General features: G+C 48.9%; 1 protein-coding gene across 1 annotated transcript in view; it reads left to right on the plus strand.

Moving 5' to 3' along the window:
* Positions 1 to 12,498, plus strand: part of LOC146863454 (coagulation factor XI-like) — a 138,712-nt gene that overhangs the window by 97,307 nt on the left and 28,907 nt on the right. The window contains exon 3 of the mRNA XM_085643175.1: positions 3,604 to 3,763. Within this exon, the coding sequence (XP_085499301.1) occupies positions 3,604 to 3,763 (160 nt within the window). The remainder of the gene's footprint in view (positions 1 to 3,603; positions 3,764 to 12,498) is intronic.

The raw sequence follows: 12,498 nt of genomic DNA on the forward strand, positions 1-12,498 counted from the left end.
CATAGTCGCCGACAATCATGACAGTTGCCTACCAGTGGCTCTGGTTCCCTATGAGTGGGGGACTCTCATGATCTCAAAAGTAGCTGTGAGCCCTGCCATGCCTGTGGAGTGGCTGTTAGTCAACGACCTGGAGCACACTGTCTGGAGTGGATCAGGTCATGTTTGGAGATGTTTGGGATTGCCTGAGTGGGTCTGTATGACAACAGAGTCTACGTCTGCTCGGGAGGAGAGTGAAGGGTATCCGGAGCCTGGAACAATGGCCCAAACAGGTGCCAGGAAGGAGCGGGGCAAGGGGCATAGGAAACCATTCTCTGACATTCCCACATTCTAGGTTGACGGGCCACCTAAGGACGATGTCCCCGAGCAAACCGGAAAGGACAGTGTCACCGTGGATAACCTGCCTTAGCTTGCTGGTTGGCAAGTTGAGGGTTAGCCCACTAGGGATGAATTCAGCAAGGCGCATAAAGAGTGCCCCACTCTAGAGGGCTTGGGATGGCAGACTGAGACCCAGAGAACAGGTGACACCTCTGGAGATCCCCTGATCTATTGGGACAATGATCTCCTCTATAGTGAACCTAAGACTCTTGGATCTGGGGAGCCCGTGTGCTGGTGGTCCCCTAGTGTTACAGCACCTTCCTACAGATTTTGGTTCATGAGATACCCCTGGCAGGATACCAGAGGCAAGACAAGACCTTTGCCAGGCTTGATGCCCACTTCTATTAGGCACGGATGAAGACATCCTCAGATGCATTCTGTAGTTCTTATCCAACGTGCCAGGCCAGACGGAAGTCAGGGAAAAAGCTCAAAGCTCCCCTGACTCCATTACCTGTTATTGCACCCCCCTTAGGAGGGTAGGCATTGATATTGTTAGACCTTTGGACCCCAAGACAGCCAGGGCCCTCATGAGGATTTTTAACCGAGTGTTATAACCCTAAAGAGATAGTGTTTGACAGAAGTATAACTTAATGTCAGCATACATGAAGTCCTTGTGGGATGAGTGTGGGATAGCTTCCAAATTCTCCACACTGTGTCACTCCCAAACCAACGGTCTTGTGGAGAAATTCAACAAGCCCTTGAAAGGAATGATAATGGCCGTACCTGAGCCCATAAGGCATAAGTGGGATGTTCTCCCTCCATGTGTTATCTTTGCCTACAGAGAGGTGCCACAGAAGGGAGTGGGGTTTAGCCCCTTTGAACCCCTCTTTGACCCACCCTTAGGGGACCGCTTAGCCTTTTTTAAGAGGGGTCGGAGCAAGATCCCAGGAAAACCCCTCAGAATGTGGTCAGCTATATGCTGGCCCCAGGGCCAGACTGGGAACTAAAACCAGCCCTGGCAAAGTGAGGTGTAGGAGCGGAAGAGGGATACCACCTACCTGGTGGATCTCAAGTCTCCTAAACACCCCTTAATGGTGCTCCCCGTGAATCGCTTCAATCCCCCACTATGAGAGGTATGAAAGGGGCATGTTCATGGTGACAGATGAGGGAGTGGAAGAGTACAGCTAGCCTCTCCCTGGCCTACTGTCCACCCAGGAAAATGATGGGACAGTGGAAGGTGTTACCCACTTCCCTACACTGATCCCAGGACAGCAGAGTGACTTTTACCAGTTGCTGGGTCAGTTCACTTCTCTGTACTTGCACACTTGTGCGTCCATGACATCGATACTGGAGACAGTCCACCTGTTAAGAACAAAATTTACAGGTTGACAGATAAGGTGAGAGTCAGTATCAAGGTGCAAGTCTCCAAGATGCTGGTGTTAGGGGTGATGCAACCCACCAGCAGTCCCAGGTCCAGCCCTGTGGTGCGGGTATCCAAGGCTGCCCCACCGGGCAGAACTTAGGTTCTGTGTGGACTGCAGGGATCTCAGCTCTGTCCTGAAAACTGATGCACACTCCATCCCCCGATTTGAGGAGCTCATAAACAATCTTGGAGCTGCCAAGATCCACAGTACTTTTGATTTAACATCAGGGTACTGGCAGATTGCTCTGACTGAGGGATCCAAGGAGAGTTCTGTATTCTTAACCCCAGAGGGCCACTTCTAGTTTTGGATGATACTCTATGCTTTAAGGAATTCTCCTGCACCTCTCAGAGCTTGCTCCAGAGCGTCCTACACGGGAAGGAGGCGTTCTGCGCTGCCTGCCTGGACTACATAGCTGTCTACACCTGTACCACCTTCAGAAAGTGCTTCATGTTCTGCAGCATCTGGGCCACATGGTGGGCAGGGGCAAAGTGCAGCCCCTCCAAGTCAAGATTGAGATTATCATGGCCTGTCACCCCCCTAAATCACAAACTAAAATGAGGCTTTCCTGGGCCTCACAGGATACCATAGGGGGTTTTATAAGGGATAGGACACCATTGTTTCCTCCCTAACATTGCTGACTTTGAAGAAGCAGCCCAGACAGGTGATCTGACTGATGCATCTTCTCTGCTGAGTGGTGCATCCCAGAGCCGAGCCGACGCAACTCCTTAGCTGAGCGGCACATCCCCAAGCAGAACCAACACATCGCTGCTGCAGCATGGATTAGGCTCTTCACAAAGCCCCATATTGCCCACCGCAGCTTCTCGAAACTGACCCATTGCCCTGGCGAGGTGTAGCATCCACAGCCCAGGTTCTCGCATCTTTCGTCGAAGGCAGAATAGGCGATGATTCTGGACTCCAAATCACAGCCTCGCAGCTCCTTGGAACCAATGTATCGCCAGCTGCGAGCTGCATACTCAACAACAGACTTCGCATTACAAGCTCCGTTGATGGAATCCTCAAAAATGACACAAGAGTACTTTGCACTGCAACCTGGCCGCATTCTGAGACCGACACATCGCTTTGGCTGTTCGGAGCAGTGAATCCGTGACCCAGATCCATGCAACACTCCACAACCAGGATTTAAGGCCTCTGTTCAGCGGGCCTAACAGGGTCCCTGTTGCTGGCCCATGCTCCATTGCAGTCATCCTGAGCTTGGCATGACCAGATACCCTTAATAGTGCTATGTGCTTTTTGGCGCCATTTTTCACTATAAATATTAGGATTCAATATTTCCAGTTCTACTAATTGGATTTTTTGTTATTTTGGTCTTGTTTTACCTATTAACATCTACACTATTTTTCTAATTTTGTTGTGGGCTCCTTCTGTGGCGAGTTTTCACTGTTTTGCTGTTTGAAGTGTTGAACAAATACTTTATATATTGCCTCTAAGTTAAGCCTAACTCTTCTGTGCCCAGATACCGAGGAGGGGAGTACAGGTTAATTTGGGGGTTGCTTGTGCCTTACCCTGACAAGGATTGTGGTTGCTGCGTAATCAGGGCTCACACCCAAGTCAACCAACAACCAAATTTCTTACACTCGTTTTTTTCTTATCAATTTCATCAGATAAGTTTACATGTTTTACATAACGATTTGGTCGTTCATCTGTGTACTTTATTTCTCTAGAAATGTAGGCGTTTTTTAAAGCAATCCTATGCATGTGCCCTGTTCCAATGTTGGAACGTGGTAAAAAATGTTTTTTTTTTTAATGCACTGGTGTCCCTGCAGCCCTCAACCGCTTTCTGTCACTGCCTTGAGCCGACTGCGGAAGTGTCCCCTGATTTTCATCTCCCTCTGCTCTTTCGCAGCCTGCATCACACAAGCGTACCGTGATACGGATTTTCCTGGAAATGGCGAGCGCACTCTTCGCACAGCGTCCTTTGAGTTGTGCAGGGATGCGTGTACCCGGGACCCTTCCTGCCAGTTTTTCTCCTATGCCACTACTGCCTACGCTGATGCCTCCAAACAGTAAGTACATTTTCCATCCTGACTGTTCCTTTTCAGTAAATAATATATTGATCTTTTTTCGCAGAGCATTATGCTCTCTGTTAATGTTCTCTGTTAGAAAGTGCACATTGTCAAGAGGGTACTTACAAATGCAAGTCAGCTACATTGAGGCATTTCATTAGAGAAGTGCTCCAGGGTGCTGGTGTAAAGTGGAAAAGAGGTCAAGAGGTCAGTTGCACAAAGTTGCCCCTAACTGTCTTTCATAAACTCTACACCTGAAATATGGCTGCAAGGAGAGATGGTCTTGCAAGAGGTTGGACTATGGTAACTCCCTTTACTTAGGCGCCAATAAATCTTGCATTGCTCGCCTCCAAAGAATTCAGAATGCTGCAGCCCGCGCCCTGCTAGCACTTCCCAAATCGTGTTCGGTTGTGAACCTTTTGCCTAAGCTTTATTGGTTGCCGATACCGAAAATAATTCATTTTAAGTCTCTGTGTGTGGCCCATAAAATGTTGGCACGAGAAGGACCGCCGATTTTACCGGATCTGCTGGTCTATTATGTGCCAAATCGCCCTTTGCGATCAGCTAGCTCTGGTTCGGTCTGTACCCTCCGTTTTCAGAGAGCCAGAGCAGGTGGTCGCTCTTTCAGGGTTCAGGCAGCGCACCTCTGAAACTCCCTTCCAACCTCAATTAGAGGACTTCAGAACCATCTGGCATTTCAAAAGGCTTTAAAGACCTGGCTTTTCCCAGCGTAGGTTACTCATCATGTTCTAGAGTGGTCTATTGGCTCTTGTTTGGGTAGCGCTGGGACGCCCCGTCACTGGGGCAGCTATGCGCTGTATAAATTCCAAAAATAAATAAATAAATAAATAAATAAATCTTGTACGAACGAGGGAAAAGGAGTAGTTATGTTATGGTATGTTATGTTACTAGATTTTGTAGCGTGCACTGTCCCAGAAGGTGTCTAAGCACTTTGGGGGGGGGGCAGTGCATAGCAGTCTGTAGAAGTGCAGACGATGACTGAGGGGCCTGGTAAGAAAAAAGCCACGTTTTCAGAGATTTTCTCAAAACGGAACAAGAGTCATGTCCAGAAATGTGTAAAGAGTAGTAAAAAGTATTGTTTACTGTTTTGTGTAACAAAATAGCAGCCAAGCATGAGCTGAACCCCCTTACTCCACTGAGCACTGGGTAGAAGTGAAGTGAAGTAGATAGTGTAGCAGTGTTGGGACAGAGTCACACACATGGACCGGTTGCAGGAGAGAAGCTGAAACATGGAGTTTACGCTTAAAGACACACTAAGGTACACAGGAAGGCTTTGCCTGACTTGGCGTGTTCCTACTAACCAGCTATAACCTAGGTAGGGTTACAACTAGTGATTAGGAATGGGTAATGACATGTGACTCTGGATTCTCCAGCCTTTGCTCTAATGTGTGCAGCGCTGCTTGTTTCTAGTGTTTGCAAGCCTCCTAATGCGCGTGGTTTGTGTATCATAAATAACCATACAGGGTAAAAGCCCAATTATTGTGTGTGCCCTGGTTGTTTGATTCTGGCAGGCTCTGTGACACCTGTAGGAGAGTCTTTCACAGGTTCTCTCCGAGTCTTACCGTGCCTGTGTATATGAGCATAGCTCAGTAAGGAAGGAGACAGAGCCATTACTTAAATCTAAACCACGATAAACAGTATTGCAAACAGATGTAAATCCATGATTCCATTTCAAACATGTCGGAGGAGGTATTTAGAACAAGAATAAGTCATGCTGGAATGTTTGCAAGGTCTTGTGAAGTCTTAAACAACCCAATTTTCAATTAACAGAAATGGTCAGTAATTAAACATAAACATTGAAATTAAAATCGGAGTAAGCTATGATTACATATAAATGTCATTGGAATTAACTAATAGTTACAGGATTTTTGGCGCCACAGACATAACAAGCATTGGCAAAGCCAATAGGTCTTGGCAATCGAAGAGCTATTGGCGTGGTCAATGGTAATGGCTTTTAGCCATGTTGAATAGCAGCACATCTGCTGACCGCATGGCTGAAAGCGAAGTAAAAAAGAATGAAGCCTGAGCCTGTAGATGTGGAGAATGGCTGTCTTGAGTGTGTGAATTAACTTGATGGGGTAAAAAATCGGAATAACAAATAAAAAGATAATGCCTATTTTAAAATTCATTCCAGAGTTTTCTGCAAGAAACCACTTTTTTTGTTTTTTGAAGTTTAATACAGTGCAAACTCGACCCAAAGGTATTGGAGTGCTGTATATGAGCACCAGTTGCATTAATTTATTTTTAGGAACAGACAAAATGATTTGCCCAAAATCACAGGATGTTGAGCCTGCCGCCAAGACTCAAACCTGGTTCCCCAGCTTCAAAGTCAGCTGATCAAGCAGTTACGCCACATCCTCCCCCAGTGCTTATAAATGGAAGCGTAGGGGGACAGTAAAAAGGAAAGCTTTTAACAAATTAGAATGCAAGCTTTTCCACTGCACACACTTATAAAAATCACATCAACAAAGCGTGTTTTTTTGCGATCCTTGTTCATAAATCAGACTTGAGGAGCGTGAAATCTGACTCGCATTGCAGAGGCGCAGCGCCGTCAGGCTCCCTTCACATGTGCTGCTGAAATCAAGGAGGGCGAGCAAGTCAAGGGAGCAGTAACGAGCACACCGGATATCACAGAAGCAATATTCCAGTGGCACGCTCGATCGTAAATAAAACAAGCAAGTCAAGGAAGCAGTAAAGCATGCCGTACAGTTGGACCAATATGTGGGGGTGTGGAGGGCTAAGGGCAGGAAGGAGGAGATGAGCCGATAAAAGCACAAGCACTGTGTAGAGTGCAGAAAAAACTGAGAAAAAGTAGGTCCTAAAATAGTCCTAAAAATGGGAGCATACAAGTACATGGTCCATGCTCTGGGGGAGGGATAAACACAAGAAGAGGCATGACTGTGCATGCCATGGACAAATGGTGACAAAGAATATGAGAAAGATAATGGACTGAGCAAATGAGAAGCCTGTGTGGAAGGGTTGAAGCCCATAGATGAAACACGATATGTGACCTCAAGACAGCACAAGCACAGTCTAGCTGAGACCTAAAATCACTCCTTGGTGTTTAAGAGTTGTGGGAAACAAAGATTAATTAGACAGGAACTGTAATCCCTCATAGTTCCCTCTTTCCGACCCCCTGAGCAGTAATAAATGATTGAATACATATGTATGCAAGTAAAATCTTTTTACTGAAGCAAATTTAAATATTAGCAAATGCCATATATAAATACTTATTTCCTTAATTATAATATAATTTGAGATGGGATGTTTTTCCCCAAAATATGCCTATTGTCATTGTGCCTACAAGAAATGTTCACTTACGCGCTGCACTGCAACCTTAGCTAGCGTTTTGTGGTCTTCAAGGCTCCTTCTGTATATGCTAATTTAGGTGCTTTCAGAAATAATCATACTTGATACTTTTTGTAAATCTTTCGTAGGTTTACTCACAGATGATATACTAGTATGTGAAAGGTGCTTGCAGGTCTTGTGACTTCCAATCTCAATTAAACTATATACTGCAAATCCACCTGTAAACAATCTAAGGGGAATAGGTGTTTATCTATGTATATTAAGTGCCACAGACAAGGCAGAATATGGGACAAATTGACCAGACTATTCATGATTGATAGTAAAATAATTTACGATGCTGGAAACATTGGGTGAACAACTAACTAATCTTAAATGAAGATGAAGTACATAGGCTCAAAAAGGCTAGAGTGGATACAACCTCTACATTATTACCACTAGAGGGAAATCCTCCCGTGAGTACATACACATCCTAGTTTGAATACCATAGATTCACATGCATTAAGCTGTTAATTTCTTTAGATACAAGAGTCAGCAAGAGATTCAATATTTAACACAATTACTTATTTATAAGGTATTAGCAAAAGGGCAGTTTGCTTCATATCTGCTGGCTTAGTGTGTTTTGCATGCTTTGGAAGGACACATTGAATGAATTTCCATGCTCAAAGATCTGTTCTGGGGTTTCTAGTAATTTGTCTGTGTGGCATTTGGCTACCTCCTTGATTTGGGGTCAAGATCTTGCTACGTGGAATCATAGATGATCTTGACACTTGCAAAATGTTTGTAAATGATCAAGCTGGTGGTAGGCATGTGACCGGCAGGATGAGTGTTTCTCGTTAATGATGGTGGAATGATTTGGAAAGATTTCATCATGCCTTGGGGGTGGGGGGGTCTGAAAGGCAATCAAGAACTGGATGCTGAGGAGTCCCGTTGAATCCCTTGCAGAGGAAGGCTCTTTCCAGTAGCCTTGGTGCCACCATGCACTTAATGATATGCATAAAATGTGTTGAGTTTCTCCTTAAAAGAGCACCATTTTGGAGAAGATCTCCAGAAAAAATATGTAAGGCACAAAACTCTCCCTGACATCAGGAAGGAGAAAAGAGTCATGCAAGTATCCCAAGCTTTCAGTTCCAGAAGAAGATCCTACTGCTAGAAGCAAAAATCTGGGACACAAATAGTAGCAAGGGTGCAAAGAATGGAATGAAAAATAAGGGAACAAATGTGTTGCGACGCATCTTCTTCATGTGGTTGTCTCCCTCATACATGATTCAAACTGGAACTGACATCACGGGAAACGTCTTTACATCACCATGAATTGACATCAAATCACAACCTCTGGACCAACTACCATCTTGCTAAGGGCAGTTCTTAAGACATATTTATGCTCCTTTCCAGAAAGTGATGGCATTTGTTTAATAAAGAAGAAGCCCAAATGTGACATCCTCCATTCCAAGCTGAATTCCGGAGTCTCGCCGCTTCCCTTTATGTCTGGTATTCCAGGTAGCTTGCGGATCACAGATGAGCATCTTAGAAAACACTGCTGTTGCTCTTGGCAGGGATGTAACAAAGGGTAGAGCCAATTCGCCAGATCTTTTCTACACCAGTGGCGAATGTCGAGTTAGTTCAAAGAGGCTGACTTCAGGCTGCTGAAGCACATTTACCAGTAGCAATAGTAGTGTTTACAGGAAGGCCAACGTGAGGGTGTACTATTTTTGTGTGGATATCGTTTTAATTGTGAGACTTGTTAATGGCCCTGAAGTAGTCCCCGTGGGACTTTGCTACTACAAGGAACAAGATGGAGATGCAGAAATGGAAGAAACTCCCTTAGGAATATGCTCTTAATGACTGGGCTGACTTGTGGGGTAAAGTGAAGATCACTACTGAATGGGAAGCCTATGTTTGATACCTTAAGTTCTGTGATGGTCCCGGACCTTTTGAGAAATCTAACACACAGGGCAGTGGTGATGAGTCCACAAGGGCTGAGAGAAGGATCTTTATCGTCTGACCTCTGACGCAGAACCCCTTTTTGCTGCATCGACTGCTATCTGTGTAGCACATAGATAGCCTATTCATGTAGGCCGTTGTTAGTGTTAGAAAAGAGTACAACACCATTAGCAAACATGAGAATGGCCTACCCTCACTCATTGTGGGGGCATCTCTAGCCTCTTCTTGTTATTTAAAAAAAAATCCATTACATGTCTGTGGTTCACCCCATATGAAATTGGATAGAAAGTATTAGCTCTCCATTTTTCCCATTCAGCAATGTGGCGATGGCCAATACCATCTAAGGAGCGACCTTTGACCCCAGGGTAGGTCGCTCCCCTGCCCTCGCGGCGCCACCAGATCCTCTGTGCCTGCCTTCTGCTCTGTTGTTGTGCCGACTGTCCCCCAGAGTGTCTGCCTTCTTCCCCTGTGTATGATCGCGTCCCCTTTTGCTTTTTTGTATCCCTGAGTGCCTGCTTTCCCCGTTGTGATCGCGCTCCTCTTGCTTTTTGTATCCCTGAGTGCCTGCTGCCCCTCGTGCCCCCGCCGTCCCCCTCCGTCCTTCCGCCACTTTTTGTAGTTTTTTTCTCGCTTTTCCGGCTTTTGTACCCCTTCTAGGTACTTTTCCGCTTTTTCGGGCCTCCTCGCCTCCCCGAGGCCCTTCGCCGCTTTTCCCGCTCTTTTTCCCCCCTACCCGCCCTCCTCCCGCCTCCCAGCTGTCCCCGCCTCCCCGGCTACCCCTTATATGGCGGCCGCTGCGATGCCGCGCAGCGGACGCGCGCAGCTGGCGCGCCGAAGGCGCGCCTAAGGCAAGCCCGTCTGCGCCCGTCCGCGCCTGGACCGCGCCCAGCACCCGAACGTCTGGCCCCCGCGCCCCCCGCCTGACCTACGACTCCGCCTTCCTCGCCAACCTCAACCCCGGCCGCACGCCGGGCTGCTACTGCGCCACCCCGAAACGTACCCACGGACCCTTCACCTGCAGCAACTGCCGCTTCACCTGCCTCCGAACCCACTCCGCTCCCGCCAAGAACTACTCCCCCGGAAACAACCTCCACTGCATCCTGGTCAACACCCGATCCATCCACAGGCACGCCATCGAACTGTGGAACCTCATCAACTCTACGAACCCGGACATCGCCTTCCTCACCGAGACCTGGATGAACCCCTCCTCGGCACCCGACATCGCCATAGCCATCCCCGACGGCTACAAAATCATACGGAAAGACCGCACCAACCGCATCGGAGGAGGCATCGCCATCGCACACAAAAACTCCATCCGCATCTCGACCGACACCGACAACTCACTCCCCGACGCCGAACACCTCCACTTCATGATCCACAGCGACCCCAAAACCACCATCAGAGGCACCCTCATGTACAGACCACCAGGACCTCGCACCAAGTTCGGCGAAGACATCGCAGACTTCGTCAACCCTCACGCACTCTCATCCACCGACTACATCCTCCTAGGAGACCTCAACTTTCACCTGGAGAACCTCACCGACAACAACACCACCGCCTTACTGGACAACCTCGCCAACCTGGGACTGAATCAGCTAGTCAACACCCCCACCCACGACGCCGGACACACGCTCGACCCCATCTTCTCCTCCAGCAAACACATCACCTTCAGCCACACCACCGAACTCACCTGGTCGGACCACAGCTGCGTCCACTTCTTCTTCAAGAAGACCACCGTGCCCCACCACACCCAGCAACCACCAAGAAGACACTGGAATAGTATCACCACGGAACAGCTCGCATCAACCCTCTCCCAGAACCAACCCACCAGCACCACCGACCCCAACGTAGCCACCAACAACCTCACAAACTGGATCTCCGACTGCGCCAACCTCCTGGCCCCCCTGAAGACTCAAGCCAGCACCAACAACCACAAGAAAAACTCCTGGTTCACCCCCGACCTCAAGAACTCCAAGAAAGAATGCCGCGCCCGCGAGAAGATGTGGCGCCTTAACCAGACCGAAGAGAACATGTCAGCTCTCAAGGACGCCATCCGCCAACACCACCAACACCTCCGCGCCGCACGAAAAACAGCCTACCGGAACAGACTTGACAACAACGCCCACAACAGCAAGGAACGATTTGGCATCGTCAAAGAGCTCTCCAACCCGGAAGCAGAAAACAACTCCATCCCTCCCTCACAGGACCTCTGCGACTCCCTCGCAACCTTCTTCCACCACAAGATCACCGACATATACAACAGCTTCCCGACCGCCGACACGAGCCCTCCTCCGGAACCCGCCACCGACACCACCACCATCCTCACCTGGAACCCTACCACCACCGAGGAGACCACCCGGATAATGAACTCGATCCACTCCGGATCCCCATCGGACCCCCGCCCGCACCACATCTACAACAAGGCTGACGACATCATCGCACCGCACCTCCGAGACGTCATCAACGCCTCCCTCACCGCCGCCACCTTCCCGGAGAGCTGGAAACACGCAGAGCTCAACGCCCTCTTAAAGAAACCTACAGCAGACCCCACCGAACTCAAAAACCTCCGGCCCATCTCTCTCCTGCCGTTCCCCGCCAAAGTGATTGAGAAAATCGTCAACGCTCAACTCACCAACGCCCTGGAAACCAATGACTCCCTCGACCCCACACAGTTCGGTTTCAGGGCCAACCACAGCACCGAAACCGCCCTGATCGCAGCAACGGACGACATCAGAGCCCTGACCGACAAGGGAGAGACCGTGGCCCTCATACTCCTGGACCTCTCTGCAGCCTTCGACACGGTCTGCCACCGCACCCTGATACGCCGCCTCAGCAACGGCGGCATCAGAAGCAAGGCCCTGGAATGGATCGTCTCCTTCCTCTCCGGAAGGACTCAGAGAGTCCGCCTTCCCCCCTTCAGATCCACAGCCACGGAGATCATCTGCGGCGTACCTCAAGGATCCTCCCTCAGCCCCACTCTCTTCAACGTCTACATGACCCCCCTGGCGAACATCGCACGCAAACACGGACTCGACCTTATATCATACGTCGACGACACCCAGCTCATCTTATCCCTCACTAACAACCCCACATCAGCTAGGACCAGACTACATGAAGGAATGAAGGAAGTGGCAAACTGGATGACAGACAGCCGTCTGAAACTGAACACAGACAAAACGGAGGTCCTCATCCTCGGCCCCACTCCCACCGCATGGGATGACTCCTGGTGGCCCCCCGCCCTAGGCAGCACTCCCCAACCCACCGACCACGCGCGCAACCTCGGCTTCATCCTGGACTCTTCCCTCACCATGACCAGACAGGTGAACTCGGTGACCTCGGCATGTTTCAACACCCTCTGCATGCTCCGCAAGATCTTCCACTGGATCCCCACCGACACCAGGAAGACCGTCACCCACGCCCTCGTCACCAGCCGCTTGGACTACGGGAACACCCTGTACGCCGGC

Source organism: Triturus cristatus, chromosome 2_2 (assembly GCF_964204655.1).
Source record: "Triturus cristatus chromosome 2_2, aTriCri1.1, whole genome shotgun sequence".
Lineage (NCBI taxonomy): Eukaryota > Metazoa > Chordata > Amphibia > Caudata > Salamandridae > Triturus > Triturus cristatus.